This window comes from Podarcis muralis, chromosome 2, assembly GCF_964188315.1.
Source record: "Podarcis muralis chromosome 2, rPodMur119.hap1.1, whole genome shotgun sequence".
Classification (NCBI taxonomy): domain Eukaryota; kingdom Metazoa; phylum Chordata; class Lepidosauria; order Squamata; family Lacertidae; genus Podarcis; species Podarcis muralis.
Genome location: NC_135656.1, coordinates 32,609,738 through 32,629,399, shown reverse-complemented (window position 1 = coordinate 32,629,399; position 19,662 = coordinate 32,609,738). Strand labels below are relative to the sequence as shown.

Here is a 19,662-nt window from a genome sequence, read left to right as displayed (position 1 = left end):
TACTTCAAGGAATTTGCACGGGGCCCCCTTCCCACGCCAATGAAAAATATAGAAGAACGTAGATCTGGTGGGGAAATGGTGAAGCAGACTAGAGAATAGAGCCAAGGGAATGACAGAAGAATCCCTGTCCAGCTTGTAGAAATCTTTCATCAAAACATGCCTGCGCACAACCAAATCTTCCCCCACCCTAGCACCAAGTGTAACTGTACTCTTCGCTACCAAAAGGAAACAGCTTAGACAAACACGCCTCCCTTTTTATCCAAAGAGGCGCCACTTCATACATGCACTCTGTGATGTGGTGTCCGCAACGGATGCAAACCATATGGGCACTTCTCCACATGGTATGTCATTTGTGTGAAGCGCTGCCCTTGTGATTCAAGCCAGTTTTAACCGCGCCAGCAAAGCCTTGGAGGTTGTGCAAGCTTTGTTGGCCAGGAACTATGTGTCCAAGGCTTTACACAAGGTTTGCCATGTGGCAGGGTACACATGGCTCACATCCTTGGTGGCCATCACACCACGGCCACACGCACATCCATATTAACCTCTACCTGGACTAGGCTTGCAGAAAGCAATCCATTCGCTGTATGTGCGTATGTGGTGTGTTTATTTGCTGGAGGAGTTATATAAAGATCATCCATCTGCTTCCTTTTTTAAAAAAAATTAAGAGAATACAACATTCTATTATTAACAGAAAGCAAAAGCAGTCGTCTGTGTAAATTCTTGTTCTAATTGCTCGGGGAAAATAATGGAGATTGGAAAGTGATATTTCTATTATTGTACACGGGGATTTAGTGAGAGGCAGTGGCGAGCAATAAAATCTGTGTTGTAGTTTCCTGCTTCCAGCGTTTAGGGACATACCTGCTTTAAATAGTTCACTAGAACACTACAGATCACACCTAGTGTTAAGCATGACTAATTTTATTAGCAGGAGTACTCTGGTGGTTGAAGACTGACTTGTGATTGGCTCCAGCTAAAAATGAGTAGGCATATCAGAGGTGAGTGTGACAAATAGGGTTTTTTTAATATAAAAAAGATGAGAAGAGGAGGAAGGAGACATTGTGCAGAAGTCTCAGAGGGAGACATGAAATGAAGGCCCTCAACAGGAGCTACTCTAATAAGACCTGGAAGCAAAGGGGTGGCAAAGGAGAGTGCAACCCTCAACCACTGGGACAGTAAGGGGAGGACAAAGGAAAATGGGAAGAGCACAGCCTGGAGGGCCTTGTAAGGTAAAATACCTGAAGGAAAAGGGAGAGAAGCCTAGTGAAGGATTAAGGACAATTGCTGCAACATTGTCTGGGTCAGGGCTGCTTTTATATATGGAGTACCAATTAGTTGTAGACTTAGCTGATTTAGGCAGGAATGGGAAACCTTTGGTTCTCTGGATGTTGTTGGACTCCAACTCCCATGAATCCTAGCCAACATAGCAAGTGGTCAGGGATGATAGGAGTTGGAGTCCTACAACAAATGGTCCACCATTTTTCCATTCTTGAGCTAAGGGTAGAATGGGGGAAAGAAGACTTCCAGTCCCAGCCCTAAGCTAGTGTTCAAGTGTGATGCTGCCCATTACTCCAAAGATAGTGACTGTTATCCAGGTAGGGTGGCACTCCCGCTATAGGAGGAATGTATGGCTTGCGCCTAGATCCTGCTTTGTCACTGGAGGCACAGTTGACCACAGTCGCATTGAATGCCTTCTACCAGATACAGCTGGCATGCCAACTCCGATCCTTTCTGGATAGAGATAGCTGAGCCTCAGTCATCCATGTTTTGGTAACCTCCAGGTTAGACTTCGGTAATGTGTTATATGTGGGGCTGCCTTTAAAAAGAGTTTGGAAAGTAGATGCAATGGTCACAAAATGCCAGTGCTTTGTTAATTGCACTGGATCCTTGTCTTGTTCTGAGTTCAGTTCAGTTCTTAACTCCTAAAGCCCTTAATGGCTTAGGTCCAAGTTGCATGATGAATCTTATACTTCTTTATCAGTCAAGGTCATCTTCAAAGGCCATCACTTTTGGATGGCCCTGCCATCACAGATTCAGTGGGAAGTGACAAGGAAAAGGGTCTGCTTGGTGGTGGGTGGTGCCCTGGTTGTAGAATTCTCTCTCCGGGGGGCGGGGGGGGACTTGCCTGGTACCTACTGGGATTTTTTTTTTATTCTTCTGGGCATTTTAACTGTTTTTTTTTCGAGTGTTTGGTATTTATACTGTTCTGTAACCTGCTCTTTTAGCTTCTGTTCTTGTTTTTATTGTATACCTGTTATTCTTTTCTATGGTATTATTTTATTTATGTTTTGATTATAATCTGCTCCTGGGAAGTTTCTTTGAACTGCATGGTATAAAGTAACTAAAATAAATAGGCAGGAATGCTAGTTTATTGCTGATCTTGAAAGTGGAGCTGCCGACATGGATGGGAGCTGCCTGTGCAGAGCACACTAAGCTGAGGACTAGGATGGTTGCTTTGGAGAATAAAGGGCAGGCTATGTCTGCAGGGAAAGCTTTCCCCACTCACAGTGAACACTTTTGGAATGCATTCAAAATATGGGAAGCAGCCTTGGGAGAAAATGAAGGAAAGCACAATATGATATTCTAATTTTTTCATGTCCAGGTGGTTTTCATGCATTGGGTGGACTGTGCAAGGGTGGCAAGTGGGTCTTCTTGGATGCACTTAATGAGACCAAAGAAAAATGTTCACTAAAACTTCCAGCTAGGCTTCAGAGCCATGCTTTTACAACATTCACTCTACACTTGTTTTAGTGTACACCCACAAAGGACAGTTTCTGTTCGTTTACAAATGCAGTGTCCACTAAATAGTAAAACAGAGTACTTGTATTAACTACTGTTCACTCTGTATGTCCACATCCATTCTTAAGACTTTACTCCCAGCTTGTTAAGCATGGCAAGCTGCTTTGGTCAATTTCTTTTAGGGGGACATTGCTTAAGGACTTGGTAGCTAACATAAGGCAAGCAAGCTTCTTCTTAATTCTCTTGGTAAAGTTCTGCCCTTGGTAAGACTTGTCCTTGGTAAGGCAGTGCTGTAATTCTAGCTGCTTTGTTTTCTTGCTTGCATCTGTCTCACGTATCGATTGCTTGCTCACTCTCTCCAATTGCAGCAGTATACTCTAATTCGCAGTTATGGAATTTTGTGCCGTATTCAGGAGTGATACTGCATCACTGAAGGTCACTGATTAGTGTGGTAGTTGTGCAAAGTCCCAATCAAGGCTTCCTGAGTGAGTTTCAACTCAGGGAAGTTGCAATGTATATGACAGAATGGAGGTAGGAAAGTCAAGAGCAAAAGCATTTTAAGCAACAGTGTTATGAACAAACAAAACAAAACCTAACATAGGGAATTGCTGTTATCATTGGATATAGAACTTAAAGCTACTTATAAAAGACATCTATTTTCTTAAAGCTTTTGTACCTCTTTCTTCAGCAAAAAAGAGGGGGTTCTATAAGAATTAGAAGTCATCCACATGGAGAATGATAAGCTGACTTTTAGTTGCTCTGCACAGATGTGGAAGGTGAAGCCTGTGGAGATATGTTATTCCACTATGCTCTTTGGAGAGTGAAGGGCTAGGATAGCATATACGCCATGTGGTGAAGAAGATCTCAGGTATATGGCAGTCCTACAGACCAATGGGCCAATGCCTGATTTGGTATTAAGGCACTTTTATGCTCCAGAGAAATTTGTGGGGATGACACTTATTCCAGGAATTTGATTAGATTATTCTGGGGTGCTCTCCATTTATAAATTCCACACTCTATGGCTCAGTGCCTAACAGGGCTTACTGATGGTCTCTTACCCAGGGCCCCTGAAAATCATAAAGCCAACTGTGCATTTTTAATGGTGCTGTCACTTTTTCAGGGACAGTGTCATGCTACTAATCTGCAAGAAATGAAGTGGGTCCATTAAAATTGGGGCGGGGAATCTCTGGTGCACAATCCAAGCATGGCCTGCCAGGCCTCCCCATGCAGCTGGTTGGTCTCTCCTGCAGCCCCACTCCTTCCAAAGCCCATTTCTCCTCCTTGGCTGCTTCTGTGTGAAACAGGACAGGGACAAGCTGGTGGTGCAGAAACAGACCATAACACGCACAGCAAAGGAAACGCAAGAGATGTGTATGAGAGGAGGGAGTGTGGGGATAAATGGATGTGAGTAAATGAGTATGTGTGTGTGTTGGTGTAGAGATGTGTGAAGTGGGAGGATTGTGTAGATTAATTGGTGTGTGTAGTCTTGGCCCCATCCCCTTCTGGATTTGGCCCTGTCTATTGCTGGCCAAAAAAGGAGAAAAGTTCCCCACTGAATCAATTTAAGGATACATTTCTGATGGAACCAGCAGAAATATAAGTAAATATCTTTGCTTTTTACCTTGAGAATGTGAATGATAACAGTGTATTCAGAAAAAAATACAAACTGCTGAAGCTTTGCCGAAGAGCAGAATACATAGAAATTTTCTCCAAATGGGTAGCAATGTTCAGAAATCCCAGTCAGGAAATAAGGCCACAAGTGACAGTGAGTTAGATTAAAACCATACATTCAAACTTCTTGCAGAAGTGAACCATTGTCCAAGGGCCTACATTTGAAGAATGATGTCAGGTTATACTGTGCCAGACTCTGTTTACAGGAGCTTAGATTGTTACCCGTGAGGTCAAACGGGATACAGTTTAATTTCTCAGCCAAGGAGCATGGGGTTTCCAGGGAAGCGCTACTGAGGCTACTGCTGTATTTTTAAAAGTTGAGCAAAATTAAAGACATGTTGACAGGATACATCACAGGCAACTGAATTCAGCACACACACAAATAAATCTATTTTATTTATTTTTATTAGATTTATATACCTCCCTTCATCACAAGATCTCAGGGCAATAGCTCAATTGTTTGAAACCAGAATCTGTAGGCCAATGCCCTTAATTGGCATCATTATACCACAGACTTTTCCTCATCATTTGCAGAAACTGGAGTTTTGGTCAACTGTTCTGGTCATCAGGGGCCATAAGGGGAAGAATGTATGTTGCAGTCACAGCTCTTGATAACTTATGGCCTTTCTCCATTACAGTGCATTTAAATAGCCAAGCTAAAGGCATCTTGAAAGCGTTCTCACCTCACAGAGCCCCACTCACCTCACAGAGTGTTTGTTGTGGGGGAGGAAGGGAAAGGAGAATGTTATCCGCTTTGAGACTCCTTAAAGGGAGTGAAAGGCGGGATATCATCCAATCGGGGTGTGGATATCAAATCCAAACTCCTCTTCTTCTCTTCTTCTTTCTCTCAAAAATTATCCCATGGTTACTCTGAGAATCCTAAGCTGTCAGTTGCTTCAGAATACCCATCTCATTCATTGCTGTAATTATTTTTTTTTAAATCATTGTGGTAGCAAAGATGCATCCCCATATTCAGTGATAACCCAAATTCAGCCAAAGCTCTTTCTTTACATCTAGCTTCACATTTATATGGCTGTTTGGAAGACTGGTTGTGTGCCCAGCCACAGAGTCCCCTCTCCTGGTGCGCCTAACTGCTGAGTGGGAAAATGAATGGATACAACAACCGTCTGGGATTTAAACGGCCACAACTTTATTGATTTCAGATGTAGGAAGCTTTGGCATAGGCATTAGGCATGTATCCCTCTCAGCCCCGCACCCCCTTGCTTGGGAACTGAGACATAACAGGGTCTATTCAGGGGTGAATCCATCGCAAAACGCAGGTTTATGCAAATGGCCCCCAAACGCTGAGGGAAGCTCTATGGCCCACTAGCCCTACACACTTGGCTCTTTGGACAGAGACTTCCCTCTAGACCCCTCTAACAGGGTACCCTGTTAATGCCACCGCAGGGGACAGGGGGTGGGTGAGTCACTACTTCACCACACCCCGATTGGATGAAAGACTATAGGATTCCACCCAAGGCCTAAACCGCCAAAGTTGTGCTATGGGGAAGGTGAAACCTGCCAAGCAGGGGAAATTGCTTCCCGGCTCCGAATACAGCAACCACCAAAAGATCACAGCAAAGCTCAGCTAGCTGAAAAGAAATGGTTAGAGCAGTAATCAACTATTAATGAAGGGAGGGGAAGGGTGGGTGACGATCATGGCCAACTGGATGCTGTGCTGAGTGGTCAGCCAGGCTAAGTAGATGGCCAGCCCTCCCCCCCCCTCCCCGGGCCACTGCGGATTGGCTCATTTGAAGGACGGGTTAGGTGGTAACCTGTGAGCTTCCGCAGTGGCCAGAGGGGACAGAGAAACAATCTAAAATGGTGCTGCATGTCCAGGGGAGAGAGGAGGCGCCACGTTGGCCACAACTGCCGCTCTCCTGCAAGACAGTAAGTGGCCATTACAATCGTATAAAGCACAGGGTTTATTACAGCAGTGTGGAAGAAAGCATGGCAAAAATACATAGATGTTTTATGTTGAAATGCCACAAATTGGTCATTGTAAAATGACAATACTGTTCAGATGTCCCATTATGCTGCTGTGTTTATATCTCTGTGGGACAAGTGTGTTGTGTAAAAGCACAAAAATCCTGTAATTCACACAAGTGCTCTCCCAAATGCACATTTTCAGATCCGTTTTACCTTTTCAGATTGGAGTAATTTTATTTATTTAAAGTTCCTGTATTTGAGCTAGCTGCTACTTCAACTTGCCTTTTCCCCACTTCCTTTGAATGAAGAAAGATATGTTGTTAGGATGCCATTAACATGCTAGTTTTGTCTTTCAGGGTCATTAGCCGAGCACAAGGGCTGAAGCTGGTGGTGGAAACCCTGATGTCATCCCTAAAACCCATTGGAAACATTGTTGTCATCTGCTGTGCTTTCTTCATCATTTTTGGCATCTTGGGGGTCCAGGTAGGCTTTGCACAGGATTCACTGAAAGTAGAATAGACCAGACAGTCCATGTGCTCAAATTCACTGCATGGAATTGGAGACTTTCCTGTACACAGACTCTCACAACCATATATGCCTCTGGAAAGGTGCAAGATTCCATGGGTGCTTATAGAACAAATAATAAGTCCATGTGTTTCAGAGCTGCTTCACAAATTACTTTTTTTAAGAAATGCACTCAAAATATTTGATTTTAGCTGCAAAACCGTTTTGTAGGAACTGTATACTTTTTGTGCATTCCGCAGTATGTGAGTTTCATTATGCAAAAGTGTGCTTTCAGCATCACAGTAGCACATACATTTGGAGGGAGGGGCTGGTAGCCTATAATGGACGGTGACCCTTTTTCAGAGCCTGAGGGCTTGCATTCCCTTCTGCGCAACCTTCCAGGGGCCCACATGCCAATGGGCAGAGACAAGGTGCAGAACAATACATGTGAATTTTGCCTCTTGTCTAGTCTGTGTCCTCTATCCAGCCAAGAGGCATAGTCAGAGTCCAAGGGTTCATTCTAGACAGGCAGAAACATTCCATGATGAGACTGGTGACGGGGTGCATGGGTTGGGGGAAACCCCAAGGTCCAAACCGAGCCCACATTTGGTCCGTGGGCCTGAGGTTCTGTTTCCTTGGCCTGTAAGCTCCCTGTTGCATGTACATGCGTGGTAAGAAACATGCTACAGAACTTGTGAAGCAGCTTTCAGACAAACAAGTATCTACACACTATTGGGCGGGGGAATCAGGCCACTAACCAGTAGAATACAAATGGAAATTCTTTCCAACCCAAACATTGAATGAAAACCGACTAAGCCTCTCCAAGATACATTTAGCAGCTTTAATGTAGTATTGCAAGTGATTTGTTTCTTAATCAATTGCACAGTTTATAATGGCTTAGTAATATCCAGTGGTCCCATTTGTTCTCTTCATATTTTATTTATAGAGCTATGCCTTGATGTATAGGTTGGAATATGTATTATATCACTATAACTATAAAACGTCTCATTTTAATTTTTTTGGAAGTCATCCTGAGCGTTTACCGAAACTTTTATCTCTTCAGTCTCCCACTTTTCAGATACAGAAATCTGATTTAGTAATCTTGTTTTGATCTCTTTCCTAATGTGCTGGTTGCAGTGCCCCATATTTGCTTCAACTGCTGCAGAGTAGGCACTAGTAACTAACCTGTCATGGAGACAGAGGTGATGAAATATAATAATAGAAAGTACAGGATGTAGCTTGATCCCCTAGTCCCTAAGCCTTTCAGAAAATGCTGTGTTGGGGAAAATCATCAACCTTTGGTATGCATCCAGTGTTGTGCTTTTCAACACTTCTACCCCCCAAGTATAGTACTCTTAGGTTAAAAAAAAAATGTCACCACCTATGAAATATATGGGTTTGCATTGATCTCTATTGTTTGGCTTGCTCAAACAGAGCCCTAAACGCTTGGCATCTCTTTTCGAGTTCAAATAAAGAGGTGATGTTTAAAGAGTCCAGTGGGAAACGAACCTTGCCACAGGGAAGCAAAGCATGATAATGCCAATAACTTTTGTCACTCAATAAAATAGTGCAAATGTCTCAACCTAGCCTGATGCAGGCCGCTGCACTGACATCCATCATAGTAGCTGTCACGCTCTGCTGCTTCCTGTTTGCCATTGAGAAAGCGACAATATTAATCATCTGGGGTTTGGATACCTTTCACCCTGTTGGTAATTGTATCTGACGCTGTTGAAGTCAATGCCTTGGGGTCACCAGATTCACAATACAGTGTGATGCCCGTGCTTCAAGGGTTGTGTGCACCACAGAATTTCGACCAGTGTGACTGCACAAGCAGGAGAAGCTGCACCTTTCAAAATTCTTCTGTCACTTTAAGAGATGTGGAACACCTGTCCCTTATTAAATCTGGCAGTCCTAGACAGAGTGAGTGAGATCTCACAGAAAATGTTGGACTCCTTTGGGAGGAAGGGCAGGATACAGATTGATTGAATGAATAAGTGTGATAATGGGAGGCCTTTCCTTCATTCTACTTACAGGCAGAGGTATAGAATCAGTTGGGGTCTAGAAAAGGAGCTGATCTCTTTATCCATGTATATGATTTAACTAGCAAAGGTCTGTGCAAAATTCCTCCCTCTAGTAGACTGAATATTGTCTTTGTCTGATCAAATGCACGTGTAGACCCAAGGTGATTTCAGGAGCATGAAAGGGCATAACTGTGAAGTCAGCAGGGTAAATGGACCCTGGTACTGGATAAAAGCAAGCAAATACTGTCTTGTAACCTAAATAATAATCCAAGGTAGGAAATGTATTTCCAAGCAGCAATTCAGAAGTTGTCAGAAATGTGAGGAAATGATAGCCAGGGCTGGATTTAGCAGTAGACATACACAGACACCAGGGTTGTGCCTTGCAAAAGAAGGTTTGTTGTTGTTTGGTGGGGAGGCAGATTGACAGGAGACCAACTCTAGCCACCTCCCTCTCCTGAACAGGTGCTCAGCACAATTACCATTGACATTATAGTGCTACTTGGATATTTATAGGCCCCCGACTGCTGGATGATCCCAGGTAATTATGTACAGCATGCATTGGAAAGGCGAAATTTATTTCCAGTTAGGAGCAGCCACTCATGTGGAAGCTTCCAATTACACATGGCTCTTAATCTTCACTGGATTGGGGGCAATTGTTTATGAGCTTGTGTATACTACAGCCTTCCTGTACATTGGGGCCGAACTGCAGTGAGTCACATCTGTAGCAAAAATTAGCCTTGGGCATGACTCGTGGAAATATGGGAGAGAAATATTTATAATAAACAAATAAAAAGTGTGGGTACCACTGGCAGTTATTTGCAGCATTGTTTGCACCATTCAGGTTGTTCGGGTTGTATAGTCCCTGTCAAAGAGAGTAAGATATTCTTGCTAAAACTGGACGTGGTACAATATTTTGTGTATGGGCAGAAATCATGAGGTAGTCCACCATCAACCAAGTACCCTTGAAGAAGAAGAATTGGTGGCTTGTTCCTTCCAAGTCCGTCAAGCCAACTCTTAAAAATCATGCTGAATAATTAGCTTTTTCCTCTATCAGTTCCTAAAACTTTGAATGTTATTGTGGAGACATTTTCACATGTATCCTGATGACTTCTTCCTGCAGCACTCGGTCAGTGGTGACCGTTAAGTAACTCCAGACCCTGGACTTCACAGTCTTATAGGGCGCTGGTCATATGTATTAATTTAGTTGTGAAGGACACAGTTGACATTTCTCACCACGGCAATTCCATGCTTTGTAACTGCTTTTCCATTGCTAATATGTTAGAGCAAAGTCAAAGAAAAACCTCTTTGCTAGCCCTGGTAAAAGAAATACTCTGAACTTGTGCAGTTTTGCATTTTTATGGTACCATCATGGCTACAGAAATAAAATGGGGTTTGCTTTTGCTGCTTCATGCTAAACACATTTACTTGGGGGAAATCATCGTTTCTTCTAGAAAAGGATAATATATCTTTAAGGAATGAGTAATAAAATGAACATCTGTAACCAAGTACATGCTTGACTTGCCACCTCCTAACTATAAAATATTTTGTTAAAAATAAGAAGGAAGGATGCTGTAGTGACTAGCATCAGCCCTGGTGTTCCCTGGCATGTCCATGCCAGCACAGATGCAGATGTCAGGCCTGTTTGGAGCTGGCTCCATTATCTGCTGCTCCCTGGGTGGTGATTTGGGGGCCTTTTTGTTGGTTTTTATTTAAATGTCCCAGCTTTTAATTATTCAGAAGGCAGCTCACAAATAGAAGGAAAACCAATTAAATCAATTAAAACAGCCACATAAAACTGCAAATAAAAATAAATAAAAACAGCAGGAGCAAAGCACCATTCACTAAAAGATGGTGTTAATAAAACATTGGGGGCCTGGTGCCAGACCTCAGGGCTTAAATGGGGCAGGTAAGACCTGTCCCTGATGACCACATGCCAAGTGTCTGAAGTTGGGGGCACCCAGACATATCTCAGTGACCGGGCATTGTAAAGTCACATTTGCTAATTATTTTGCCATCTCTTGGTTTTCACAGTTGTTCAAAGGGAAGTTTTTTGTCTGCCAAGGGGAAGACACAAGGAACATTACCAACAGGTCGGACTGTGCAGAAGCCAGCTACAAATGGGTCCGGCACAAGTATAATTTTGATAATCTCGGCCAGGTATTAATGGAATGGTAATCTGCTTCTTTGCTCCTTTATTTCCCTGATTCTAAGTGTTCTTGCCAATTTTGCAGCTACCGTGGCAAATGACACATTTCCTAGACGCAAAATGTGCACATAAAACCCCCCATTTTAGCGTTCGTAAGTCTGCACAAGTTCCTTTCTGAATTAAGACAAGGGCTCACACCTTCTTGGACCATTACACATCATACTACATATGTCTATCAAAAAGCCTCATATTAGAAAATTTGACACCCTGTACCCAGCACAACCTAATGCTTGCCTAAGTGATACACTCCAAATGTTTCTGGACTATAGCTCACGTTATAGTCAATATGGTCAATAGTAAGCAGTTGATTCCCAACATCATATGAAGGGCGCCGCATTGGCTGCTAACATCTCCATTCATTTACAGGGTCCACTGGAAATCATCCATACTTTAGCAGCGTGGCAGGAACTAATTAGAAGTGAGTGAGGGAAGCCTGTAGGGTGAAAATGGAGCTGGCTGTCTCTGCTTTTTGAATTAACCCTCATTGTTGGACCAGTGTCTGACACTGATAGGTTTTCGCAGGCGGGAGATGTTCGGCATCAAAGCACATTATTTTTATCAGCAAGGTAAAAGAACAAGCTAAAATGCAAGTTTAAACTTGAGCAGATAGGGTAGAAGATGGGCACATGAAAGGAGTTGTTTTCTTCTGGCCTAAATGTAATGCTGTGTTTCCTCTTGCCTTTCTAGGCCTTAATGTCTCTGTTTGTTTTGGCCTCCAAAGATGGGTGGGTGGACATCATGTATGATGGATTGGATGCTGTGGGAGTGGATCAGCAGGTACGTGGTTTGGCATTAAGTTAATAGAAGAGACAGTTTTGTAAATAAAAACCGGCATTAAGTTAATAGAAGAGACAGTTTTGTAAATAAAAACAAAACTTTAAGGGGTACAGCTCCTCCCAGTATCTCACAATCTTCATGGACAAAGGATGTTCCAATCTTACTTTGCACATTTATACAGCCTTGTCCCCGGTACCCTCCTAGGTTGTAATTTTAATGGCTTTCTTCTCTGCCTTGTAGCCAGTCATGAACTATAACCCTTGGATGCTCCTCTACTTCATCTCCTTCCTGCTGATTGTTGCCTTCTTTGTCCTCAACATGTTTGTGGGAGTTGTGGTGGAGAATTTCCATAAGTGTCGTCAGCATCAGGAAGAAGAAGAAGCCAAGAGACGAGAGGAGAAGAGACTCAAGCGGCTGGAGAAAAAGAGAAGGAGTAAGGAGAAACAGATGGCTGGTCGGTAGTCTTTCCTCATCTTTCTGAGTCCTGCTTGACCTTTGACAGTCTCCCCGTAACTCCCTGCCTAGCACCCGAGGCTCAGATTCCTTTCAAAAGCATGTCCAGCTATGAAATTTGCATGAAGGATATAGTTCTGGCATAGGCTAAGTAACGAGCCGCAGAAACATAGCAATGGCTGCATGATTCGCAACTACTTTATACGCTAGGTGATTTTAAAAAAAGAATAATTTTAAATGTATTTTTTTTTATTGCACAAGCTTAGCATTACCCAAATAGTGTCAAATGCAAAAAACAACAGTTCCAGAACAGGCCAAGAATCTTAGGCGTGTCTAGCACTGTTGCTGAGAATTAGCTTCACTATTTGGTTTATTACAGCCTTGTAATGTCACAGTGAAATCACTTTTGTCAATTTCTGAGCCAGTTTGTGTATCGATTGATGAAACTGCATCGTGCATTCAAGGATGTAATAATAAAAAGCAGCCTTGTTTTAGAAATGCTTGAAAATATAGTGTATTTGCTTGAGAAATACAGATTTTTTTTCTTTAAAATGATGAAGGAAATAACCAGACAGAAATTAGCCAAATTAAGTAGATCCACTGGCACACAACCTTGTTGGACCACTTAGAATAATTTTTAAAAAATCCTTTTGTAACCATAGTAGATGTGTCTCTAAAAATCTGAGAAACTTGACATACATATTGTCTTTTTTATCTCAGTTCTGTTTGATTGAAAAACAGGAAATTACATTCAGGTCAGAGGTCACAGGTCAGAGGTACTCTCCTCCATCTTGCATGCCTTCTATTCTGCTTGGATTTTTTCCCCCAAATGCCCCTGCGTTCATTCATGGTATCACTCTTGTTACTTCCATCTTTAAGTGTTCTTATGGCTTTCCCCCCAACCCATTATCCCTTCCACATTTATTTCATCCTTTTCAGACTGACACCAGTAAATCTGTAGGAATCTCTCTTTGTTGTTGTTGTTGATGATGTTGTTGTTGTTTAATAGTTACTTTAAAAAAAAATGGTGCAATTCCCTGTATGGTTGTTTTATAGGTATAACAAGATTGGACCATGATTTGTTTTGTGTGTTGGGTTTTTTGGATCATTAATTATATGAAATGAATATCTAGATACTTAAGGACATTCACAACTTAGAGGATTATATTTTAACATTATTTACTTGAGCGTAACGATTCCAGATCAGAAGATCTGAAACGAACAAATCATGCTGAAGCTGTGGTTTATTAATGAATTTTGTGACACTGTTCAGAAATAGAGCTCCATAATGAGCTATGAGGTTGTGATGTTCCCAAGTGACCTTTCAAAGTATTTCAGAACTGACATGATTTTTTCCAAGACAATGACTATTTCGATTTATAGCTCAAGGAACATACAATCATGTTATAGGAAGGACTGTCCATGTATTGGGGTTCATGTTCTCTTTTTAGCCAAAGTTCATGGGATTTTGTACACATGAAACATCCCATGATGGCATAAAGGCACAAAGGTGAAAAGGTTTATTGGAGATAATTTGGTAGTATATCTATCAGTGTCAGTGAAAAGTATGCATGCACCCGTGTTTTGCTGGTATAGCATCTGCAAATATTTTAGTGGTAATAACATGGTAAACATGGTAAAGAGACAAAAAAGCCTCACAGATTTTTGTGCATAAAGCAGTCTTGGCCTCCCAGCCAGCGTAGAGTTTTGTCAAATGCAACTTCTTGCTACAACAAAGGAAGCCTTGTAAAGTAACTCTGGGAACAGGGAAGATTTAAGAATGGAATTATACAGGACTGAAAGAGTTCCATTTTAAAGGAAAGCTAGCTCCAGTCATGCCTGTAACACATTTAGAAAGCAATGCAGTCCCATGGAATCTGGCACAGAATTGTGGCCTATGTAGGATTAGCTTTGACATAGTAGGACCTTATATGGAAATATAAAATGGCATGCCTCCTCTCACCCACCCCTTCTTGTTCAAGGTGAAAGGCCCCCCCCTTGTCATCCTTTATGTTTACTTGCCTTCACACCTCTCAGTGGGCCACAGCCCTGGGGAACTTATTAACCATCTTATGCATTATTCCTTGGTTCACTAGACTCCTGGCCTGCCCCTCTGTCTGGCACAGTGTACTTACTGTAACTTGCCTGTTCATTACTTATTTCCCATATTGTCTTGAGACACTATGGTATTTCCCCCCACTGCCATATTTCTTAGCTTCTCTCAAACCTCTAAACAGCTTACAAAAATAAAACATTAGAATAATCAGTAAAAAACAAAAAACAGCTAAGTACAGGTTTAAAAAACACTCAAAAGATAATTAAAATCAACAGTAAGCAAAAAGAGATTAAAACACGCCAGTATTCTATATGTCTGGGTAGGCTTGCCTAAACAAAAAATGTATTTTTACTGTCAGAAAGTTCTTCCTGATGTTTAGTCGGAATCTCCTTTCTTGTAACTTGAAGCCATTGGTTTGAGTCCTACCCTCCTCCAGAGCAGGAGAAAACAAGCTTGCTCCATCTTCCATGTGACAATAAAATTATTAACTATGATTATTTAAGGCTTGGTTTCCAGACCCTTGAACGTCTTGGTTGCCCAACTCTGCACCTGTCTTTCCTGATTAAGATATTATGGAGAAATAGAACTGATTGTCATCGGTATATTGATGGCCATTTGCCCCAAAACACCTAATGGCCACTTCTAGACCTTCATATAGATATGAAATAGCATTGGTCATAGAATAACATGATCACCAGTGGGCCAAAAAGGAGTCTGTGTTTTAAGCAAGCACTGGAAAGAGTTGGGTTGATGGGAGTCCAGCAATATCTGGAGGGCCACAAGTTCCTCACCCCTGCCTTAGACAGTCACCTAGTTTCCTTATGCAGCCTTTGATGTAGGGATGACTACAAAACACATCAGTTTACAAATGATTTATGAAATGGTTACTCCATTGATGAGGAAAAGGTGGACCCTGGATATTACGAATACCACTTAAAATGGATGTTCTTATAAATTATTCTGACACAATTATTATTGTGAAAATATGTTTTACAAGTTAAGTGTAAAAATCGAACCACAGTTAAAAGTAATGTGTGACATAATTTTATGTGGTCCAGGCTACTTGTACAACACCTTCAGCTTTCTTCCTAAGTTTGGAAATTAACATAGGTATTTAGGGATTTAGTATTTGCTACAATAAAACTATAAGCATAATTCATAAATCTCATAGTTATGATTCCACTAATGATACTCGTTACAAAGGGCTTCAACAGAGAAAGTGAGGATTTTATAGCTTCTTCCCTAGCTGTAACATACTGAACACCCTTTCATTTAATGTGAGCTCCCATTGACACATCATAATTCCCTGGAAAATAATTTCACTTTGGCTGCGATTATTGTTATTTTTAAAAGAACCACTTGGAAAAGCTTAATATTTCATCGTGTTTTCAAGTTTTCAAATAAATAAATAAATCCTGAAATACTTTGAATTATGTTGGCTATGAGAGCAGATATAAAGCACACATGAGGTATGAGGAATTTCCTAATCCACTCTGTGCATGGAATGATATTGCCAGTTAGTTCTCTAATGTATTGGGACATGGGTTGAAATAGTCTGCTGAAGAATGGGAAGTTCTTGCAAAAGAAACTACCATATAAAATTTACAGAAGAAAGAAATTGTCCTCTTATAATCATTTTTGAACTATAACATTCATTTGCAGTCTGTTGGGTTGATTGGAGTGAAAATTGCATTTATTAGCGGACAAATCTCTTGCTTAGTACTATGAGGAAAAAGTTGGGTTTTTTTTAAGATTGCAGGCACAAGTGCCAGTTGAGTTTGCCCTGGCAGAACACTCTTTGACTTCTGTACAACAAATATGCCTAAGGGCAGAACTACGTGTTGTGGAAAAATAAGTGCCTACAAATCTATGGTGGCCACTTCCAAACCATTGGGTAGCTTTGGAAGGGAGCAATTGGGGTGGGAAAGTTGTGTGCGCTGGCAATGAAGGATGGGATCAAGGGCACCCTGTCAATGAGGTGATATGAAAGCCGTCTGCCTCAGGCAGCACATCCAACCGCTGCCATTGCCCCATTGCCAGCCTCCCCGGGGCTTCGCTAGTGCAGCCACTGCAACACCATTGCCTTCACTGCTGCTGCATTGTGGTGGAAGTGTGGACACATCCACAGGCAAGGGTGCAGTTGCGGTGGCAGAGTCGGTGGCAACGTGAGTGTGATGGCAAGGATGAGGTGGGGGCCTGAACTGGGGAGGGTGCATCATGGCATTTTGCTTACAGCAGCAAAATGTCTCAGGCCAGCCCTGGTCAGGATGGTTCTCTCATCATCAAACAACTGTTTTCCTGCTCCAACAAGCCAACCCTATTTCCCCCTCACACAGTTCTAGTTTAGGGATGGATGAATTACCCTCCTCCTTCTGGTCCATGTCAGTTTTGCATGTAAGGAATATCCTATCCTATTTATTGCTATTTTTTTTAAAAAAAGGAAATGCACTAAATATATGCATTTAACTTGTACATATTTTGCATGGACTTTTGTATGCAGTTCCCCCTAAAAGTGCATATTTTGTGCATTTTTCTGTAAAATACACATCTTTGTATGCTTTTTTTAAAAGCTGAAACTGATTTGTCAACTGTGTTCTGAACTGCATATAAGTCCAGGGCTGGCCTAGAAGGTTGGTTTGCTTAAAAATGCAGATTGCACAAATTTCTCCTCTATCTCTTGTCTAGATGCATGTTTCCCCTAACAAACATGTCTGGAACTCTTAAAAATTGTTCAGAGGAAGGCACTGAAGTAGAAAAGCAATGAATATTGGGAGTGATAAAGAGCCCTTCCCTTTGCCAGCTCTCTACTCCAAATGGGTTCCTAACAGATGTGGTCACTGGAGTTTTGTTCTACATGTTCGCACATAATGTAGCATTTCACCTCTTAAAATATTTATTTCTAAATAACCCATTAGTTATACAGTTGGTTGAAATGGTGAGATTCCTCTGGGGTAAGTGGCATGAAGACTGTATAGTAACTAGAATTTTCCCACCCAACTCCCTGTATGTTTACTTATCACCTAGGGACCAATACTGATGCCAAGGTTGTACTGTATTATGTTGCCCTGGGCCCAGTACCGACCATGTGACTAGGTAGTTACTTGAGTCTAGACTAGTCCTGGCATAGCCCCACTGGTTTTAATGGGATTTTGTGGGTACTGCTTTGGGTCAAAAGACTACAAGAAAGCAGGTTTCAGCTTCTCCTTTATATTTCTTTAGAAAGGATTACAGCATTCATATTTTTTTTCCTGAGGTGATGCTATCCCAGATGTCATGCTGATAACTTAAATACTTTATTGACTTGAGAATATGGAAGGAATGGTCTATAGTTACATTTGGGGCTTCCCTTTGCCTGCCACTGTTATTTACCCGTAATAATCCTAGCTTATTCCACTGTAACATATAGTTCCCCTGAAGGCTACATTGATTTATGAGAGAGGACCATTTTCCCCTTAGCTGTCTGCCAGTGCATCACAGTGGATAAGAATCTCATATTCTGCTCACCAACCATTACATTGCTCAGGATCAACTAGTTCTGTTTATCTCAGAGGTGTCTTGGGTTTATGTTGCCCTGTATGCGTGTGTGCACTTCCCAAATGCTGCATTGTGAAAAGTGTTTGGAAACTGAAGAGATTTGTGAACATAGGCTTTGATGGTGATGTGCTGCTGCTGCAAAAAAGTTACTGTACAAATTCCTCTGAGTGTGAGCAACCCATTGGGGTAGCCTCTCGCAGCCCCAGCCTATCAGTATTCTGAGTGTTTTCATTCTTAATATTATTTTTTAATGACATTAATAACTTTATTTAGTTTTATATTATAATGTTCTTAATGCCAATCTTGGGGCTTTTAAACTGAAAGGCAACATGAATTATACTACTATGAATACTTACGGTAATCTCAAATGGCTAGGCACTGTACAAGTGTTAAATCATAAGACCACATCGTCCTTGCCTACAAATTTAAAAGGCTGATTTGCCAATAAAGACCACCCTCCTTTTGATGGTGTGGAACTGGGTGCTCTCTGCTCATAGAATTGTAGAGTTGGAAGGGGACCTGAGGGTCATCTAGTCCAACCCCCTGCAATGCAGGAATCCTGCCCACACCTGTCCCTGGCTGGGCTCAAACCACCAACCTTCTGGTTAACAGCCAAATCCACTGACCCATTGCACCACAGGAGGTATACTCTACATTGCTTCTATCTAAACTCCACTGAAATGTGTGGGTGCGTTTGTGGGTAACGGTTGTAGGCAGGCAGAACCCTTGTTTCGCCCTGCCAGGGTGACGGTGTGCTTTTGTCAGAGTGACGGGTGCATGAAGCGATGAAGATGGAATGAAGGATTGGCCTCGCATCCTCTCCGGTGATTTAATGCCCTTTCGTTCTTCTAGATCTAATGCTGGATGATGTAATAATGGACAGCTCAGCCAGTGCAGTGCCAGGTACTGGGAAGTCCTTGCTGTCTTTGTCTCACGTGAATGGCAGTGCTGTGTGACTTAACGGCCGCCCACTGGTCCTATGAGGCAGCTTGCTAGATTGTGTGTGGTGGAAGGCCTTTTCTTGGTTTTTCTGCATTTCACGCATGTTGTTTTTGTGCTTGTTTTTAAAAAATTAGAAACGTCTGCAGGTTTGACTTATCACTGACACATTTTTGATGTTATGGTCTTAACCTTACCTTTTTAGCAGGTTTTCTTTTTCTTTTTCATCACAAATATTGCCGACTTCCCTTCGATGTTCTTTTCTTTGTTTTTTGGTTGTTTTCAGGAAGAGATTTTTTGGATAATGTCTGGGTCATCCACTTTGGAGCTATTCGATGTGTGGTGATTAACCTTGTACAGATGTGCGGAGACTCGGGGGGAGGTCCCTCATTTTGTACTGACCATGAGAGGGGCAGTCACCAGAGCTAAAAATAGTGTCGCCTCAGGTGACAAATATATTTTTGCAGAATATTTTGTATACAATGTTCTGTAATGGGCTCCCCCATCACCACTGAAGTCCTATAGTGTTTCATATCCTTCCCCAGTACAACCTTGCTTAAGATAGATCTGGAGACTGGAGAGAATTTTTCAGAAGAGAGTTTTGTAAGAAAAATGGTTGATACAATTCATTCCTGAACCCAAAAGAATATTTGGCAAAATCCCTCCCCCATTTTGCAACCCTAAAATATCAGGAGATAATTGGGGAGGGCATTGCAGCTCTGCTCTATTAACTGTATTTTGAAGTAAAATGTAATACCTGCATCAGGTATCAATGTTTTACTTGCCTAGATACTGATCTGTGCATGTGGACAATTCTCCTCAGCTATGTTATTTGG

General features: G+C 41.8%; 1 protein-coding gene across 15 annotated transcripts in view; it reads left to right on the top strand.

Annotated features, from left to right (window-relative positions):
* Window positions 1-19,662, top strand: part of CACNA1G (calcium voltage-gated channel subunit alpha1 G) — a 323,096-nt gene that overhangs the window by 264,913 nt on the left and 38,521 nt on the right. For 8 of the 15 annotated variants that reach the window (XM_028716551.2, XM_028716587.2, XM_028716542.2 and 5 more), the window contains 5 exons: window positions 6,693-6,819; window positions 10,893-11,018; window positions 11,755-11,844; window positions 12,085-12,298; window positions 18,740-18,790. In XM_028716551.2, coding sequence (XP_028572384.2) covers window positions 6,693-6,819; window positions 10,893-11,018; window positions 11,755-11,844; window positions 12,085-12,298; window positions 18,740-18,790 — 608 coding nt within the window. The remainder of the gene's footprint in view (window positions 1-6,692; window positions 6,820-10,892; window positions 11,019-11,754; window positions 11,845-12,084; window positions 12,299-18,739; window positions 18,791-19,662) is intronic. The other 7 variants (XM_028716593.2, XM_028716545.2, XM_028716576.2 and 4 more) reach the window with 3 other exon arrangements.